At 44.6% G+C, this 20,747-nt stretch overlaps 1 protein-coding gene across 4 annotated transcripts in view; it reads left to right on the top strand.

Moving 5' to 3' along the window:
* LOC310689509 (uncharacterized protein) overlaps window positions 1–20,747 on the top strand; it is a 209,398-nt gene that overhangs the window by 170,387 nt on the left and 18,264 nt on the right. For all 4 annotated transcript variants that reach the window (XM_083467301.1, XM_083467302.1, XM_083467303.1 and 1 more), the window contains one exon: window positions 8,582–8,754. In XM_083467301.1, coding sequence (XP_083323427.1) covers window positions 8,582–8,754 — 173 coding nt within the window. The remainder of the gene's footprint in view (window positions 1–8,581; window positions 8,755–20,747) is intronic.

Raw genomic sequence — 20,747 nt, forward strand, 5'->3', positions numbered from 1 at the left:
TTAACACTCGGCAAAGGCTTTCATATAACCGCTCACTTAAATGCTCTTTTTCAAAGTAACCTATGTTGACCTTTTACCTATAGAGTTCTGGTTCAAATCTCACTTACGCTTGGTAGAAATTTGAAATAGCAACTATATGTAATGTACTGGCTGTGAATTATGTAAAATGAACTGGTGGTATCATTCCAGGTCCCTAAGGATTTTTTAAGAATCCTTCCAGCATCACAAATTAATAATATCTAACACTTTATTTGGAATTATACAGGTGTGAAGGATATCCATACCAGTTGCTATGGGTATGATATTTACCTTAAATTTCATAGAATTGTAGAGTTGGAATGGATCCTGAGGGTCATCTAGTCCAACCCCTTGCCAAGCAGGAATCTCCACTAAAGCATCCAAGACAGATGGCCATCTAATCTGCTTAAAAACCTCCAATGAAGGAGAGTCCATCACATCTCATGGTAGTCTGTTCCACTGTTGAACAGCTCTTACTGTCAATAAGTTATTCCTGGTATTTTGTTGGAATCTCATTTCTTGTGACTTGAAGCCATTTAGGTCCTACCTTCCAGAGCAAGAGAAAACAAGCTTTCTCCGTCTTCCATGCAACAGCCTTTTAAATATTTGAAGATGGCTATCATATCCCCTCTCAGTCTTCTCTTCTCCAGGCTAAACATACCCAATGCCTTCAACTGTTCCTCATAAGACTTGGTTCCCAGAGCCTTGATCATCTTGGTTGCCCTCCTCTGCACACATTCTGGCTTGTCGATATCTGTTTTAAATTGTGGAACCTAGAACTGGACACAGTACTCCAGGTGTGGTCTGACCAAGGCAGAATGGAGCAGGACTTCCATTGATCAGGACACTCTGCTTCTCTTGATGCAGCCTAGAATAGCATTAGCTTCCCTGCCCCCCCCCCCCCTGCATCACACTGTCGACTCACATGAAGCTTGTGGTCTACTAAGACCCCTAGATCCTTTTCACATGTACTCCCATCAAGCCAAGGTGTCCCCCATCTTATATTTGCGCAGCTGCTTTTTCCTGCCTAAGGGTAGAACCTTACATTTATCCCTATTGAAATTCATTTTGTTAGTTTTGGCCCAGTTCTCCAATCTTCATGTGCAGTTTTGGTGCCAGGCAAAGACATCTTTCAATTTCCCCAGACTTAAACCTTTTATGATGCATTTATGCTGCTCTGATATCTCCAATTTTATTCCTGTATTATTTAAGTTTGTCATTTGAACTTTCCGAATTGTATCATTTTATTGCAGGGGTGGGGAGACTGTGTCCTCCAGAAATTGCTGGTTTGCAACTCCCCATTAGCTCCAGCTGGCAACATCTGGAGAGCCACAGGTTCCCCACTGCTGTTCTTATGACATTGATTGCATTTTAACTGTTAGCCATCCTGGAAATATTTGTACTGAAGGTGGGTACAGTACATAAATTTGCAAAACATACATTCCATGTGTATACAGTCGTACATTCAAAAACCAAGGTGCGGCTTCTGATTGGCTGCAGGAAGCTCCTGCAGCCAGTCAGAAGCTGTGGAAGCTGCGTCGGACGTTCGGGTTCCAAAGAACGTTTGCAAACCAGAACCAAAACATTGGGAGCCAAAACATTCAACTTGCAAGGCATTCGGGAGCCAAGGTACGACTGTATATATCTAATTCAGGGGCTGCCAGAGATGCCCATCAACAGGTCCTTTGTCTTCCTTTTTGGTGATTAGTAAGTGACCACTCTGATGTCTGTGGACATTATAACATTATGGGTTGCATCCAACTAAGTTCCACTCCAAGGAGAGCCGTTGTAATGAATGGGCCCAAGTTAGTCATGCCCACCCTTTTTTTTTTTTAATATATATTTTATTCAGGATTTTCTTGTTTTACAGAAGTGTAGTGCCTCGTATTTTTTTTTCATGTAACATTTTTACAAATCAGTTTCATTTGTTGAGGCATTAGGGGGAGAAGAAAAGAAAAAAGAAAGGGGGGTGGAGAGAGGGAAGATGGATAGGGGTGGGGTGGGGTTGGGTGGCGGTGTTTCTATTATGTTTAATGTATGTAGAGTTTGGTGTCAGCGTTGCTTGTGTTGTTCACTTGTGTTCCTTTGGTGGTGAGAGAGGTTGGGGTTGGCCTAGGGTGTGATTGTTTGCTTGTGATTGGCTGTGGTGATCTTTGTTTTCGTGTGTGGGTGAGGTGGGTGGGTGGGTGTTTTGGATCAGGTTAGCCATATTGATTTGTATGCTGTTGGTGGATTATTGTCACTGTCCTGTTGGGCTGTGTATGTGATAAAGGGGAGCCATACCGGGGTGAAGGCGTCTTCTTCTGTTTGTCCCCGTGTCAGTTTCAGTTTATTAGTTAGTTTTTCTAGTAGGGCTGTTTCCCATACTATTTGGTACCATTGGTCCATGCTTACTCCTGACAGGTCTCTCCAGTGTCTGGTTATGGTGTTTCTGGCAAACTATCCCCAACCCCATCCCCACTAATCCCCCTGGCGTACCACCCATTATTCCACCATGCAGCACAAAACCTCAAGATAAAAACCTGGCGAACCAAAGGCTTATATCGCCTAATAGACTTTTATAAAAATAACAAACCCTTGTCAACACAAGAAATACAAGACAAACTAGAAGACACCCAAATGCCCTGGTTAACACAACACCAACTACATGCCCTCTTAAACAACCCAACAGTAAAATCAGCAGCAACTAGGCCCCTGACAACCTTCGAAAACCTCCTCCTAACAACAAAGGGAAACGGTAAAGGGACGGTATCCGCAATATACAAAATACTACTCCAAAATCCCACAAATCCCTAGATGCCCACCCATTTTGATGGAGCTAACCCTATGTAATGAGAACGTGCCACCGGTGTGCCATTTTTTTTATCATCCTGTGGTGTATGTAATGTAGCCCCCACAGCACTCCCTCCCTCGCTCCCTCCCCTCTCTAGATTGTCATTTCCTTTAGGTTCTTTTTGATTACGCAGATTTTATTATACCAAGCTAAGTACCGTGATCTGCACTATGGATTTTCCCCCATGTAAGTTGTTAGAGCAGGTTCAGTCAGCACATTCAAGTTAGTCCCTTGTGTCCCATAAATGTAATACAACACTCAGCCCACTTTGATTATTTTTAGGATACACTTATGGATATTTGTTGGGGTGGAAGAAGGCCAGAGAGAAAGGAGCAGCAGAAAGCGGGATACAGCTGACCGTGAGTGTGTGAAAGGAGTGTTAAAATGGTGACAGGTTAAGCTCCTGACAAAGACTCTGATCAAAAGCAGAACCCACATTTGAATGCTTATTCTGATTTACTTAGGGGGTGTTAGTTTAAGGGCCAAATAGCACGTTTGATGCGGAAGTTCTGCGATCTGATCTCCCAACGTTTTTGTTTTTACTTAAAAACTGGCATGGAAGGTCTGAATTGGATCTGAGCAGTGGTACTGGGGAAGGAAGGCTTTAACCCTCTCCTCCCCATGCCACTGGCTTCATCTAATCTAAAGCATCCTTCCAAAGTTGCTGATGGTGCTGCGGTCGTGAAGAGGGCAGCCACTCCACGGTAACCTGGAAAGAGCAAGCAAGAACAGCCATTTTCGGTATCTTGAAGTTTCAGGACAGCTGACCTAGAGATATCCTAGAAATGTTGTCCTTGAAGAGTGGGGATTTTAGAGGCTCTGCCTCACTGTTCATCAGAATGGAAGTTATGTGCAAGTTTGGGAAATAAATACTTTCCACCTTTCTAGCCCAGAAAGTGCCCTTCAGTTTATCAATGAAGTGGGATCATCTACTGATTAACACAAACTGTGCTCAGGCAGAAGCATGGTAGCACTCAGTGAGCTGCCAAGAAGAAAAGGGCTTCTTTTGTTATTGCTAGAATACCTGTGGCCTTCTTGGGAGCAGTATTCGAAAAATGTCGTGTTGTGCTGCCAAAAACGGCTGTATTCTAGTTTTATTTTAGTCATGAGAGTGGATTTGACTTTTTAGTCCCTGGCCAAAGGACCAAGGCGTGTTGGAATGTTGACTCTCCTTCCCTGCAAAGATTGTAGAATTGTAGATTTGGAAGGGACCACAAGGGTCATCTAGTCCAGCCCCCTGCATTGCAAGAAACTTTTGCCCAACATAGACCTGGAACCCACAACCTTGAGAGTAAGAGTCTCATTCGCTACCAACTGAGCTATCTCAGGTGTGCATCAGCACTGGCAGCTGATCTGTGGTTGGGGTGAGAATCATGGAACACTTCCTTTCCTTTCTAGATTTATGGGCCACCTTTATACTGAAGCACGCATGACACCACACAGCTTAAAGTATTGACACACTCTCCAAGATGCAGGACAGGAAAGGTTGTGGGAACTGGAGGGTTGTGGGGGAAGAAGAAAAAGAGGGAAAATAAGAAAATCCAGGCACCAACTTTTTCTTACCATTCCAATGGCCTCCATAATGAGGTTGCATAATGTGGGTGCAATGGATGGTCACTGCAGCAAATCCACTTTTTAAGAAAAGCCCTTTTTTGCAGTTAGTGAAGTGATAAGAAAATGCATCGAAAAGTTTGGGAGGGATGAGTGAAAACATATACACACCCTAGAAGCAAATCACAGTGAATGCTCAACAAACAGGTGTTTTGGAAGACCCCTTAATGAACATGGCCCCAAGATCAGCACATGAGCACCACAGGTTCCCTTGCTCAGCTCAGCCTTAACGATGCGCCCTGCACTAAGAACAGCCATAAACTCTTACAAATGCCCCTGGGAACCCGTGTCTGTATGCTGCTGTCCACAGGTGATTACTTTAATGACTGACAGGTATGCAGGAGACCCTCCAAGAGAATGTAACCAGCCTGAAACCTTGTGGTAAAACTACCTCATCTGGGAATTTATTCTGGAGCTGTCTTTCCCCCCACAATGGGTTTCATTTCCTGTAATTTAGAGCTGGATGTCTTCATGGAATATCACATGGTTTCAGTTTACACAGGAAATCAGCCACAGTTGCAAGAAAATTCTTCATCTCCATCTCCCCCACCCACCCAACAAAAGTTTGCAACATTTTGGTTTCACCTCTGCTTAGAAGTCCTGTGTTCTGCAATGCGATCTCTGGCTACGCCCAGAACAGCAGATTTATTTCTGGCCCTTGATAATCCCTTTATATGAATAAAGCAATGGTGTGCCCCACCCCCGGCCACCCGCTTTCCCTTTACAGCAATTATATTAATCCCAGTGGCAAGAGGGAAAGGTGGGGGGAAGGCTGTTCGGCAAGTCGAGGGTGAAAATCACATTCCGAAACAGGAAACGTGCCCAGTAAAATGGGGTTTTAAAAGGTCTAGGAGATAAAAAAAAAATCAAATTAGAATGGGAAGAACCTTTTTTCTTTTTTTAAAAAATGGGAACAGGATTAATCGGCATGGTTAAAAGTACTACCCTGTATGGGATAGTTCAAGAGGGTGGGTGCTGGTTATATATGGACTTCAAATGTTTTTGTGAAGCCATGCCAATAAAAGCAAACATAACTCTACTTCCTGTATTATTTTTATTTTGGTCCCTGTGTTTTACAAGGATCCAAATCATACTGCCAACACTACAAATGCCAGTTGCTGGGAATTGCAGGTGGGGCGAGTGATGTTGCATTCAGGTCCAGCTTGCATTTTTTCCGCAGGCATCTGGTGGGCCTCTGTGAAGACAATGTCCTGGATTAGGTGGGCCACTGGCCTGATCCAGCAGCTTCTTCTTGTGTTGTTGCAACCTTTATTTGAAATACTGGAGAGCCGCTGCCAGCCAGTGTAGACAGCACTGAGCTATATGGACCAATGGCTGGCTCAGTATAAGCATCTGTGTTTGGTATAACATCCTCCTCCTATAGATTTTCATTTGTGAGATTTGGATATAAGAAAGGACCACTTTCATTTGGTGTTCTCTCTCTCTCTCTCTCTCTCTCTCTCTCTCACACACACACACACACACACACACACACACACACACAGCTATCCCTTCTCAGACGGTGTTGGCTACAATGCTTACAGGTGTCAGCTAAAAGTAAAGAAAGTGTGCTTTTAAAAAAACTACTATAGTTTTATGTAATGAATGCATAATCAATTACATAATTGATAAGCAAATTAAAATTCATATGATTAATCAAGCTTATGGCGATTAAGATAACTTCAGTCTAGTGACAACCGATGAATTACTCACCTGAAGAAGCCTCTTGCTTGTAACCAGCATGACAGCAGAACATCCTCGCCTGTGCATATCAGGGTAGCGAGAGGCAAATGGACTCCTGCCCCTGAATTTGTATGCAAGAACTCTTAAGACAGAAAAAGAGCTCCTGGCCTCTTTCTGCTCGCTTATCTGCTGTTGCTGGTGTCTTCTCCTTCTCCAGTGTGGAAGAGCTCTTTGTTAATGGGCAAGGAGGGGCCTGACCCACTACTAGATTATCATAGGGGAGAGCAGAATGGTGAAGTGGTTAGAGTGAAGCTCAGTGAGTGACCTTGGGCCCGGCCTTAGCTCTCAGCCTAACTTCCCTCACAGAGATGGAGGGATGGAGAGCCACGTGTACTCACGGCCCTGGAGGAAATGGCCTTCGAGAAAGGGTGGCTTGTGAGTGCTGTAGATACTGATTTACACAACACCTTTCTTTGCTATTCTCTGCCGGAAGCCTTTCAGCATTGAAGTCTGGGCAACTGACTTTCTCAACTCATTGGCACCACCACTGTGGACTAAGGAGGAACTAGGCCAACCTTGCCAATCATTCGACAACAGGAATATTGAGCTTGGAGGAGGCAGGGAGTGCCATGATTCTTCAGGGGCAGAGAGCATGTGCATGAGGAGGAGCCCTTGCCTTTTCAGTATAGAAGATCTGGGATAGGAGAGGTGGAAATGACCTCTGGTTGCCAGAGTGGCCTAGACAGGGGCATCAGTCAATGGTACCCAGCGAGCTTTGTGGGTGAGTGGAGGTTTTGACTGTGCTCCAAGTGCTCTGGAAGACTCACTTATTTTGGCAAACATTCCCCTGAACTTGGAACTTTTCAATTTAATAATTCCTTTTAACTGTTTCAATGGTTGTGTTAGCTGGCTTGTTTTGTGGCATTTTTTAAAACTCTCAATGGTTTTAATGCTTTGATGGAATCAATTTGTTTGTGTATTTTAATTAGGTATGGATTTGCAATTGATCTTATACTTGTAGACCACCTAGAAGCCATTTTGGCACATAAGTGGCATACATATATATTGATAGCAACAGCAGTTGTTGTCTGTGTAAGGCAGGCTCATAGGAGCTTCAGTGTTGATAAAGGGGTTGTACTCTCTCTCATTTTAGCCTCACAACAATCCTGTCAGGCCAAGAGATGGCAACAACTGGCCTACAGTCACCCCATGAGCTTTATGGCACCTGGGGCTCCCTGCTCCAAATCCAACAAGTTGACCTCTGTACCACATGGACAAAGGTTTACATTTCCCCCTTCAAGTTCACTCAGGGATGATGCATAGCTCAGTCTTTTGCCTCCAATCTGCAATAAACTGCAAGGTGGATTACAATTGAGGATTACTCCATAATCATCATATGACCTTGTGTGGATCAGATACTGTTGAACACACAGTAATTCTGGACACAGTTAAATCACTGCAAGGTGACTTCCCTCTGTGTTTGTCCCAGGGTAAAGCTTCATGCAACGAGATTCCTAGGTTTTAAGAAGGTGGAAAGACTGTGATGGTGTGTGTCAGCTACAGAAGGTTTTTAACGTTGTGTTTTAATTGTTGTAACCTGCCCTGGGACCTTAGGGTGAAGGTGGGGAATAATAATGATGATGATGATAATAATAATGAATAATAAATTAATAATAATAATAATAATAATAATAATAATAATAATAATAATAGCTTTCCATTTTCTTGTTTATAGAGTAGCTCATGCAAATGAAAAGCTCTGTTCACACTCCATTGTTTAAAAGAGTCTTCCTTTTGTATATCTTGCGTGTTTGTCCAGCTGAACAAACTTCCTAGCAGATGTCTGGTGTAGGATAACTAGATTTAGGCAGGGAATGTCTCCTGTCTGGATGTCCTGCAGTGTGAACTTAAGATCCCTTATTATGTCCTTCCTGGCTTAACAAGGAAGTGGTCTTAATGTGTAGGATAAGGATATGAATATATATATATATATATATATATATATATATATATATATATATATAAACTTGAGTTTGCATTTTTATTAAACAGCCAGCAAAAGGTGTCCTTCCATTCTTCTCCAGATCCCAGGCAGAGTAAACCAACCAGCTGAAGAGGAAGCTTGCAAGAGTGACCCATTTCCTTGGGGAGCTTGCCTCTCCCTACTTCATACCTGCCCTTTTTGAGTCAATATATCAAGCATATAGTGCAGTCAGTTTGATCAGTGGGACTGTTTGGAGTCATCCATGGGCTGCCCATTTTGGGTTGTTACTGAATCACCTGCAGGAGTTAGGAAGGTTCCCCAAACTCAAGGAGACCATGAACCTGCAGTAATGGAAAATATGGATAGTTGAGAATGACAGAACATAAATGGACGAGCAGATCTCCTGGCCAATATTATTTCTGAATATGCCTTCTTGTGCTTGTCTTGTCTAGTATTTGCAAAATTGGAGCGAGCCATTGAAAATAGAAGTCCGGCCCAAAATTGTAATACTACGCCTCCCAATGTGAGGGCATGCTTGAAAAAAGAAGGCTCATCTTCAAACTCGACTGTGTCAAAAATGTTGGGAGAATCTGCAGTGGAAGGAGCAGCCTTGAGACAGAAGCTGGTGAGTTTTCTGTGCCGTCAAAGCAGAGGGGTGCTAGCTGATATACAAATGTCAAATGGAAGGGGTGGGAGCCAGGATAGCCCTATCTGAGCATCGTAATGGCTTCTTGTTGTGAACTGGGTGAGCAAAATCACACAGCATATGTTTTTCAGAATCATAGAATCACAGAATTGTGGGATTTGCAGGGACCCCAAGGGTCATCTAGTCCAACCCCTTGCAATGCAGGAATCTCAACTAAAGCACCTATGACAGATGGCCATCCAACCTCTGCTTAAAAAACCTGCAAGGAAGGAGAGTCCACAACCTCCCAACAGAGTCTATTCCAGCGGACTAGATAAGTTGTTGTTGTTGTTTAGTCATGTCCGACTCTTCGTGACCCCATGGACCAGAGCACGCCAGGCATTCCTGTCTTCCACTGCCTCCCGCAGTTTGGTCAAACTCATGCTGGTAGCTTCAAGAACACTGTCCAACCATCTCGTCCTCTGTCGTCCCCTTCTTCTTGTGCCCTCCATCTTTCCCAGCATCAGGGTCTTTTCCAGGGAGTCTTCTCTTCTCATGAGGTGGCCAAAGTACTGGAGCCTCAGCTTCATGTTCTGTCCTTCCAGTGAGCACTCAGGGCTGATTTCCTTCAGAATGGAAAGGTCTGATCTTCTTGCAGTCCATGGGACTCTTAAGAGTCTCCTCCCGCACCATAATTCAAAAGCATCAATTCTTCGGTGATCAGCCTTCTTTATACCAGATAAGTAGTGCTAGATATTTAGCTGGGCTCTCCCTGGTGTTGTTAACACCTTTAGCTCTCGGAATACAACACCCATATTAACATGCTGCTAGATGGAGTGAGATGCTGTCTCTCCCCCCTCCCTCCCCCCGGGAAAAAGACATCTGACACAGTGGAGCCTTTTCCGTTCTGGCATTAGCATGACTTGACAAAGGTTGGCAGTGTAGTGGATACACAGAAACAGTGACTTCCTTGGCAACCCAGCACAAATGCTCCTTGTTAGAGCGAGGAAACCAGCTAAGTACAGCATGACTGCCTTATCTGTTAGATAGCATGGGGATGTTTGTGTATATCCAGTGTCTGAGAATTAACCTCTTTGAAATGGCCAGAGAGACTTCTGGTTCCTTTAATATATATCCTGTCCAAGATGCTGACTATTTTGCTGGGTGGGGGTGGGGAAGAGATGCTGCAGGAAACCCAAAAAGAAACAATCGCTAATCTGAACCCAGATGGTAGCAAAGAGCAGGAAACATTAGGTAATACAGCAAATACGATGCACAATTTTTTAAAATTTTTATTTTTGCTGTTAGACTATGACATAATCAGTGAGGTGGAAACCAAAGTCAGGAAGCCCCATGTGATCGTTAAAACTTTGTGTGGTTGGGGTCTTCATTAGAGGAGTTGGGAGTCATGGCTTGGGTCTGGATCAGACACGACACGTTGTGGCAGTTAAGCGTTCTAGCATCCGCACAGTCTCCAAGACAGTCAAACAAGCATAAAACCAAGACTAGAGTGTAGATATGCTCAAATGGGGGAAACTTCGTTAGACACATTTTGGGAAGATTCTTCTTCAATGGCCTTTGTCATAAACGTTCCATGTACACATTTGCAAGGCAAATGCGTAATGATCCCACAATTTGTCATCTTATAACTGATCAATTTCTAGACTAACTCCCAGCAGTCCTTTGGAGGAAAGTCATGTTCTTCAGACATGCTTCAAATGCCTCCCCCCACCCTCAATAGATACTGTAGAGTTTGAAAGCGGCAACCAAACTGATCAGGTGGGTGGAGTAACTCTCATACAGTGGTACCTCGGGCTACAGACTCTTCAGGTTACGGACACTTCAGGTTACAGACTCCGCTAACCCAGAAACAGTACCTTGGGTTAAAAACTTTGCTTCAGGATGAGAACAGAAATTGTTCTGCGGCGGTAGCGGGAGGCCCCATTAGTTAAAGTGGTGCTTCAGGTTAAGAACAGTTTCAGGTTAAGAACGGATCTCCAGAACGAATTAAGTTCTTAACCCGAGGTACCACTGTATATGGAAAAGTTACAGCATTTGGGACTTTTTTAGCTTAGCGAAAGAATAAGTTGTGACATGGCAGAAATTTATAAAAATTATGCATGGCAGGGAGAAAGAAGACAGAGAAGTTTTTCTACCTCTCTCAAAACACTAGAACTTGTGAGTGTCCAATGGACCTGGATGCTGGCAGATTCTGGGCAGATATAAGAAAGCAGCTCTTTAGAGCGCATAGTTAAACTGGGGAACTCACTGCCACAGGAGGCAGTGATGGCCACCAACTTGGATTGCTTCAACTCAGAATTAGGCAAATTCACAAGGGACAAGGCTCTCCATGGCTATCACCAGCCAGGTCGACTGTGTTCCACCACCATAGTTAGAAGCAATATGCCTCTGAATACCTGTTGCTGGGTATCTATCACATGTGGGCAAGAGGGCTGTTGCACTCATATCCTGCTTGGGGGCTTGGCATTGTCTGTTGTGAGAGCATGATGCTGGGCCAGATGGCCACTGGCCTGCTCCAGTTCTATGGCGTGCATGCAGCCCCAGTGCCCATGGAGAAAGCATCAGTGCCATGCAGCGCAGGAAGACAGACAGAAGTGTAAGCCTGATTCTGTGTCATCTCATCCATGCGTGCAGGGCCCTTCTGTTCTCTCTCCAGGTCTGCTGCGCAGATGCCCACTTCCTGGGCCACCTGTGGCACCGCTCCTGCCGTTCCTCCCGAGGCTGCCCTGGTGCCTACCCTTAAGGACTGCTCTGCGCCAGCACCCCCTTGCTGGAACACTGCAGATCCAGGCAGATGCATTCCCACCCCGTGCTAGATCTTTAAATATGCTGACAACGTTACTGCTTATTTATTCCGGTCGCATTTTGAACGAGAGAAGCAAAAGCCTGCTGGTATTGTGCCAGAAATGCGATATATATAATGATGTTGTTTAGCAGCAACTGTCTCACTTGGTGCTGTTGACAGCAAAATAAATTAGCATGATAAACATAATTTCTCAAAAACAGCTAAGTCAAAACAGATGGTTTAAAATATTTTGGCAGGGCCCATTAGCCCAGGTTTACATGTATGTGGAGACATTAGTTCTGCTGATGACATATGGTGCCTATTTACTATTTTTGCAGCGAAATGCTCTCGTCTACAGCTTTATCACGGAGAAAGAGGTTGAAGGGTTGTTTAGCTTTAGTTAACAGAGATCTATTACTTGCTAATTTACGGAAGAAGAAATGGGGAGGGACGGGGAGAGGGGGGAATGTAGCCATAGTAATAATTCAAGGAGCAGCGGAGGAAAGTGGAGGATAATGACACATTTGTACACTGACACAATAGAATATTATTGAATGCTAATAGCTACTTGTATAACAAAATGATGGGTTGCTTACTTTGCTCACTGTGTAGAAGTTATCTTCCTCCCCATCAGCTCATGCCATCCACAGCATGAGATATTCCCCAATAATAGTAACACTCCCCAATAGCACCAGCCTTTATTGCCAGTATTCAAAGCCCTTTGAAAAAACACTAGTTTAGTGATCCTCAAAAGTTGTCTAGTAAGGTCACGCAGTCCTAGTATTCCCTGTACGGGAGATGGGTTGTGTATGTGCAGGGGCTGAGAGGCAGTAGCCCTGCTAAGGCTACCAAGAGGAAAAGCATCTAAGGGTCAGGCAAGGCAATCAGCTTGGCACTTTGTGGATATGGCTGGAAAGTGACTCTGATGCTGCGCAGGGACTGGGCACAGATCCGTGATTGGTCTGGAATGTCTCGGGGCATGAGGTGAGGGCTGCCACCTTGCAGGTCTGGACAGTGTCTGCACGGGAGACTACCTGGGAACCTCACGAATGCCACCTTTCAAGTGCCAAGATGGCATCAGGGCAAGGAATACATGTACAAAATAAATGCACAAATGTGTGAACGAATGGCTGCATGGTTCCTCCAGCATCCAGCTAACATACAGCTTGACAGTTATTCTTGATTTAGAGCTCTTTGACAGTAGAACAGACAGTGGGCTCTCCTTTGCTGAAGGCATTTAAGCAGAAGGAGGACAGCAGTTGTCTGGGATGCTGTAGCTGTAGATCATGGGTAGGCAAACTAAGGCCCGGGGGCCGGATCCGGCCCAATCGCCTTCAAAATCCAGCCCATGGACGGTCCAGGAATCAGCGTGTTTTTACATGAGTAGAAAGTGCCCTTTTACTTAAAATGCATCTCTGGGTTACTTGTGCCCCCCATCTTTTAAAAACCATTGTTTAACACAGCCTCACACACCTATAAGCATTCAGCCACACAACCCTCCCACCTGCTTTCTGAATGGCCATTCCAAGTACCATTTCTACAGGTGAGTGGTGGCTGAGACCCAGGTGTCAATTTTATTGGTCCTAATTTTTTAAGGGAAGAGCCCCTTAGCAGCTTTCCCTGTAGTTAAGTAAGGTGGAGCCACAGAACACCCTCCTGCAGTTCTCTGCAGTCAGGATTGTTTGTAAGGAACAGCTGTCAGCGATTCTCCTAGGAGAAAAATTTGAGCAGAATCAATACATTTGATAGTGAAAGCAGTAAGAACTTTTACGATGTCTTGACTTAAATAAAGCAGCCAGCAAATCTTTTCCCCTCCTCACAGTTCAGTTATAAAGACTGTAATAAAGTATTAGTAAAACATAGTTTAATTGATGTTTAATGACTTCCAATATATTCCAAATGACCATCCACAAGTTATTTTTTGACATTTATTAGGAGCCATTAGATAACAATTTCATTGTGATTTTTATGACACAAATCTGATGGGTAAAATCTGATGGATTGATAGATAAATTAAAATGTAATGGGGTTTTAGGGTGAGGGAATTAGGCTATCTTGCAGGTCTGTTTTCGATGTCATAAATGAAAGGAATATTGTTTGAAAAGATTTGTTTATACCTTTTGGCTTTCATAATGTGCTGTAAAAATAGGTGTGTGGCAAGCTGTTATCACAGATTAAAAAGCAGGATGTGGGGCAAACAAATGTTAAGGGAATTGTGTCATCCCCTGAGCCAGAGTTGCACATAAATGAACAAGCAAGATTGTGATTTTAACTCACACAGGAAAGTAAAGTTTTACTCTGCATTTTGTTGACACTTCCATTTATTATTTCCTTAAGGGGTCTTCCAAAACACCTGTTTGTTGAGCATTCATTGTGATTTCTAGGGTGTGTATATGTTTTTACACATCCCTCCCAAACTTTTCGATGCATTTTCTTGTCACTTCAGTAACTGCAAAAAAAAAGACTTTTCTTAAAAAGTGGATTTGCTGCAGTGATCATTCATTGCACCCATATTGCAACCTCATTGTGTCATCAGACACATAAGAAAAAGTTGGTACCTGAATTTTCTTATTTTCCCTCTTTTTCGTCTTCCCCCACAACCTTTCCTGTCCTGCATCTTGCATAGTGTGTCAATACTTTAAACTGCAAAGAGCCATAAGTGCTTCAGTAGAAAAGTGGCATATAAATCTAGAAAGGAAAGGAAATGTTCCATGATTCTCACCCCAACCGCAGATCAGTTGCCAGCGCTGATGCACACCTGAGATAGCTCAGTTGGTAGAGCATGAGACTCTTACTCTCAAGGTTGTGGGTTCGAGCTCTACGTTGGGCAAACGTTTCTTGCATTGCAAGGGGTTGGACTAGATGACCCTTGTGGTCCCTTCCAAATCTACAATTCTATGATTCTGTGTGAAAGCATGCAGAAAGTCTCGAGTTCAATCCCTGGCATCTGCTGGTAGAAGTGGGAGAGACTGCTGCCTGATACTCAGGAGAGCTGCTACCAGTCAGCGTTGACAATATTGGGTGAGGTGCATCTATGGTCTGACATATAAGTCATTTTCCTTTGTATCCCTCCAGCAGCAGTGTGAAGATGTGGCTTTTCCAGAAAGCTTTTGAGATTGGCTGAGGCAGTTTTGAGGGCATTGTTGTACATTTGCATAGCTGTTTTAATGACTGCTCTGTGTGTGTTTGTGATCTGCAATTACCAATATGTTTAATTTGGTTTAGTCGCAAAGAAACGCAGGGTATACCATTTTGAAATAGGCAAGCAAGCAGCGAATCTACAAAAAGTCACACACAACTTATGCACCTCCCTTCGGAGGCTAGACTGTCTGTCACTGACACTTTTGTCCCAGGGAGTTGGGACCGAAGCATTTGTTGGGGTACTTGTAGCCTCTGAGCATGTTGGCTTTCCTAGGCAGAGAAGTCAATATAGGCACTGATTTCTATGTTTGAGAGAGAGAAAACTCCCTCAACAGAACTCATTACGTTACCCGGCAGCTACGTGTTTCTCCAGTTGAACAAGGCGAAAAAGTTTTGACATTTCCCCCACCCCACCCCCCGGCTGCAGAGCAATCAAAAGGGACAATAAAACTTGCCAATTTATGAACAGCTGAAATATAGGCCTATGGGGAGGTGTGTCAACCTCATTCAGATTGATGGCCGTGGGGAGTCCCTCTGTTGGAGAAACAAGATAACTTTGAAACGAGGCGAGGAGGAGGAGGAGGAGGCCAAGTGTGCGTAAGACTTGGCCAAGGAGCAAAGCCCAGATTTTTCGTTGGGTAGGTTTTTCCTAAATGCCTTCTATAGAAACTTCAAACATTTTTTCCAAGCAACGCTCCAGGTAAAGTCCCTTGACTTGCGTATCTAAAGAAAAGCACTTTAGCGGCAAACCTCAGGAGCAGATGTCAGCATTTCTGGGACTCATTTGACGTCACTGAAACCAGCGCAGGTGGCCCTGCTGGCAGGGGCCTGCTGGGCCATGCCAGGCAGTGGTTGCAAAACACTGCAGCATCTCGCCGTAGTTTCCCGGAAAAACCAAACCAAATCAATTCCAGCAGCTAATAAAGAGAGCCAAGGGGAGATAGCTTAGGAGTGTGGAACTCTGCGGCTGGCATTGAAGAGGAGCTGCAAAATCCAGATTCAAAACTTTCTTAAAAGACAAACAAACCCAATTACATTTAAATAGCAAAACTCGGTGTTATTTATGATCAGCATTCCCCCATATTTGTTCATATTTATCATATTTCTTCACAAAATTAATACAATTTGGAAATTAAGTACAGTGGTACCTCAGGTTAAGTACTGAATTCGTTCCGGAGGTCCGTTCTTAACCTGAAGCACCACTTTAGCTAATGGGGCCTCCTGCTGCTGCCGTGCTGTTGGAGCATGATTTCTGTTCTCATCCTGAAGCAAAGTTCTTAACCTGAAGCACTATTTCTGGGTTAGCGGAGTCTGTAACCTGAAGCGTATGTAACCTGAAGCGTATGTAACCTGAGGTACCACTGTAGTCCGTGCATGTTTATATTTATTTTATTTGTTTCAAGCTTTTATATACTGCTTAACATGCTCCTGTACCACTAGTGCAAATGCAGCCCCCGTAGCCCCCTGCACTCACTCAAATGGGCAAACCTTTCTGGACAGATATTGTCATGGTGAGGAGAAGACAAAAGGCTTGAGTCTCTGGAATTTGAAATACTACCTTCTTCCGCATGAACCAGCCTCAGAACTAGTATCTTCATTGCCTCAGTGGTGCCCTGTCTTCAGTGGCGTGTAACCGGGGAAAGGGCCTTCTTAGTGGTGGCACCTGACTTATGACAATGGAGTCTCACTTTTAAGTTTCAGGCACCAGATCTAGCTGACGTCTTCGTTTTTATTCATCCAGGCATTTTAGTCAGTTTTCTTGCCAAGAGAATGCCCTGGTGATTTAATGCCAAATGATTTTATTCCTATGGCATTTCACCCTGGTTCTGTAATTCATATCTTGCCTCTGTTTTCACCTTGCTGTTTGTACTATTATTATTTTTGAGCCCTTACTATTATTTATTATTGTTGTGCATTATATTTAATTTATTATACATCCTTTTGTATGCTTTATCTTTTAAATCATCCTGCCACCTGCTTTGGAAGCTTGCTTTCAAACTGAAAACCAGGCAACTGATAAAACAAAACAAAACAAAACCAATAGCTGTTCCATTCAAGGTATTCTCCAGCTCCAGGTACAAAGCCCAGTCGCTGGACTTGTGTGATGAACACTCACCCTGAGGCTACAGAGAGCACTGGAGGGGAGAGTGGTTAAAAACCTTCTTTGACGTGATGGTGAACCACAATACCCAGGAAGCAGGAAGAGATATTTCACCCCCCTCCACCTCATTTGCCTGTTGTGCCTTGGGAAAGGAAACAGGCCCCGCTTGCAAGAGAGCAGCCAAGGTGAAGGCCGACACAAACAGAGGCGCTATTTAATTCCTTTTCGCTCCTTGAAGTTCACAGCCGAGCGGGATTGTACTTCACAGTGAAAGAAGAAGTCCTGGGAAAGGGTGCAAAGGATTGTGCCTCGTTCCGTGAGAAACCCTTCCTTTAATTGGGAAAAAAAAGAGACCTCTGTGGGGGTTGGGTCTCCTCCCCTCTGTGTTCCTCACAGGCACTTTTGATGTGTTTTACCAGTTTGGCAGCAAATCCCTCTTCTTCACAATTATTGCTGAGGAGGCTGTGGTTTGCAGAGCACAGGCTTTCCTCGCGGACAGTTCTGGGTTCAGTTACTTGCATCTCCAGTTACAAAGAAACAGGAAGTGGCTGATGGAAGAGCCCTTTCTTGACCTGAGAGACCGGGACAGCTGCTGCCAGTCTGAGCAGGAAACACTGGGTTAGATGGCCTGACCCTCTATTTAATTCTTATTCTGTCAGCCAAGCCCACTTCCTGTTGAACTTCCACAGGACCTTTTTAAAAAAATATATTCATAAGGCATGTTTTCTTACTTGCGATTTCTTACTTAATTTTAATCTTGGGTCATTGTGCAAACTGACATTCCTATCTATTAGCCTAGCCATAGTGAGTGCCTATGGACTGAGCCCAGTGAGGTTAGAAGAACGATGGCTTAAATACTAAGGGAGAGGGGCGCGATGGCGGCCTTCCTCTCAAACCGGGAACCAAAAGGAACAGGGAAGAAGGAAATTAACAGGAATCCCAGGGAAGGAATGAGAGTTTGAAATGTCAGCGCAAGGCCTTGTTTCCGCGAATCCAGAAAAAGCCTCAAGCCCATTAAAGCTAACAGCCACCACAAGGCAAAATGGGATGATAGAGGAGCATTTGCTGATGCTTTCTCTGGCTCATGGCCTCTGTGTTACTGCAGCAGAGCTGCAACTCGTCAGGTGATCTGCCATAAGGGCCTCGGATTGGCACAAAGGGGTGCCAATCGTGGCACTAGGTGGGTGCCGTCCATCCTTTGGGAGGGAGGCTTCCTTCTCAGCCTCTTCTGCATCAAGATTGGGAGTGGTCACTTTTTTCACCCAAGGGCCACTTTACCGTCTGGGCAATCTTCTGGAGGCCACATGCCAGTGGTGGGTGGGGCTACCAGGAAAAGTTGGTGGAGCAATGTACAATAGCCTGGTTTTCTACACATGCTACTCCCACACCCCTCTCTGTCCTCCATCCAGACAAGCAAGAAGCATTACTGGGGTTCAAGGACATGCAAAATACTCAGGGGGTGAGGGGGACCAGTGAGGGGTGTGTCCTGGGGAGAGTTCTGAGGGCCAGAGAGAGGGGCCTGGAGGGCCACAAGGGGCCACAGAAAGCTGGCTTATACTGTTGGCCCCTCTTAGTTCAGTATTGCTTACACCGACTGGCAGCTGCTGTCCAGGGTTTCAGGCAAGACACTTTCCCAGCCCTATCTGGGATTGAACAAGGGACTTTTTTTGCATGTAAAGCAGATGCTCTCCCTCTGAGCTATGGAGAGGTTCCCCACCGCTGACCAAGAACCTCTAGCCATTCTGCTGGAGGTGAGAACAATAATTACTTTGTTTTATTTTTACAAAGCTTACAAGGTTGTGTTCCATCCTTGCCTGGGTCTTCCACAAATACAACAGGAGATCTGAGAGGCCATTCCTTCAAAGCGAATTGTTTGTGCAGTTTTCCCGGGCAATTAAGAACAAGACTCATCAGTGTGAGTCACACTGAACCTTTATTAAAGACTCCACTCTGGCTCCAGAGTTTATTCTGCGGATCCCTGTCTCAAGGGACTGGCAAACTTGTGTTTGGAACCAGCAAAAAAGAAAGCATCTTATTAGCATCATAGAATGGTGATGCTCAAAGGAAAGGACTCAAAGGTGCTGCTACCTCCGCCCCCTCCTTGCACGAGGGCCTCAGTTACTTGCCTTGAGAGATGGGGAAGAGGCAGACGGTATGTAGGGACAAAGGAAGCTGCCCTGTACTGAATCAGACCACTGGTCCATCTTGCTCAGCATTGTCTACACTGATGGGCCAGCAACTCTTCAAGCTTCCAAGGAGGGGACAGTCCAAGCCCAGAGTGGAGATGCTGGGAATTGAACCTGGAGCCTCCTGAATGCAAAGCGGATGCTCTACCACTGAGCTAGGACCTTCCTAGCAGACCTTCCCCAGGCAATGACTCAGCCCCATTTGGGGCAAGCAACAGGATGCTCACCCACCCCTAAATACCTGCCTTTGACATTTGCAAAGAAAGATGGTCCGTAGCAAAATGCATGGTGTGGGACTTAGAGTGGTGTGGTGGTTAGAGTGTCAGACTAGGACCTGGGAGACCCGGGTTAAAATTCTCACTGTGAGACCTTGGGCTAGTCACTATCTCTCAGCCTAAGCTACCTCACAAGGTTGTCATGAAGATAAAATGGAGAAGGGGGTGATGTTTTGTGTACACAGCCTTGAGCTCCTTGAAGGAAAGGGGTATAGAAATGCAATATCGATCAATCAATGCTGTGAGCTACTATTCAGGTCAAAACCTAAGAGAAGTTTGGCTTCAAGACAGCAAAAAGATGCTTTGAAATCATGGTTTGATTGTCACACTCAAGTACATCTGCAGCAAGCTAAGCATTAAAAGCAAAGCATGCAGATCAGGTACCAGTTGGGAAACATGGTTGGTTTTTTTAAATTTCTGGATTCTCAGTCCAAGTCTGTGGGGAGTGGTAGAATGATCTTTTCTCTCTCTCTCTATCACTCCCCCCCCCCCCCGGACATGCATATCACAAGCAATTAAATGCTTGTGATACATTCTTACATAAGCATAAGAAGTAGTGGTTGTCATACAGTCCCTTGTCTGAGAGGATTTTGTCTAGTAACATCTGTGGGGAAGGTATGACGCAAACTGTTCTGTATTTTTCACTTTAATTCTTGACCAAAAGTACAGCCAACTTTTTTGTAACGTCAGGTCTGCTAGAGACAAAGGTTAAGGTTTCAGCAGGCCGGACCTGGCTGCCTCTTGCGCTGTCCGCATATGTACTGTGTACGGTTCACATCTATTCCATTCTGCTTGTTTGGCAAACATTGCCTCCAGCAACTACTTACAATCTGTTAATCAACACGGCTTTAGAATCTTTTGATGAAGGGCAGCTCAGAAATATTTTACATAAAATAAACAAACCCTCAGTCAAAAAACATTCCGTTTCTCCTCAGAGAAGAGCCTGAGCTCATGCTTTTAACTGAAGGATGCGTTACCCTGAGTGGTGGGGCGGAGATTTGGACTGCCATTGTCCCAGCTACAGCACATGCTGCCAAGGGCACAGGTAGAGCTTTCAGGGAGATTTATTAAGGACAGCAACATTTTATTTATTGCATTTCTATCCCACCTTTTCTCCAAGGACCTTAAGGTGGCATACATAATTCTCCTCCTCCCCATTTTATCCTCACAACAACCCAGTGAGGGAGTTTAGGCTGAGAGTGCACGACCAGCCCAAGGTCACCTGCTGAGCCTCATGGCTTACTGGGGATTTGAACCCTGGTGTGGCGTTTGCCCTCCTAGGGGTGTGACATCATACTGGGTTCATAAGGAAAGGGTTAACTAATTGTAAAATGACTAACCAATGGGAACCCAAGGGGCGGAGTTAATTGTGTATAAGGTTTAAGCACAGAGGGGGTTTTTTTGAGAGGAGAGTTAGGAGTTAAGTGTTGTTGAGAAGACAGTCTGGAGTTAGAAGAGACAGATAAGAAAAGTCTGTAGGTTGG

Source organism: Podarcis liolepis, assembly GCF_965112155.1.
Source record: "Podarcis liolepis genome assembly, chromosome: 12".
NCBI lineage: Eukaryota > Metazoa > Chordata > Lepidosauria > Squamata > Lacertidae > Podarcis > Podarcis liolepis.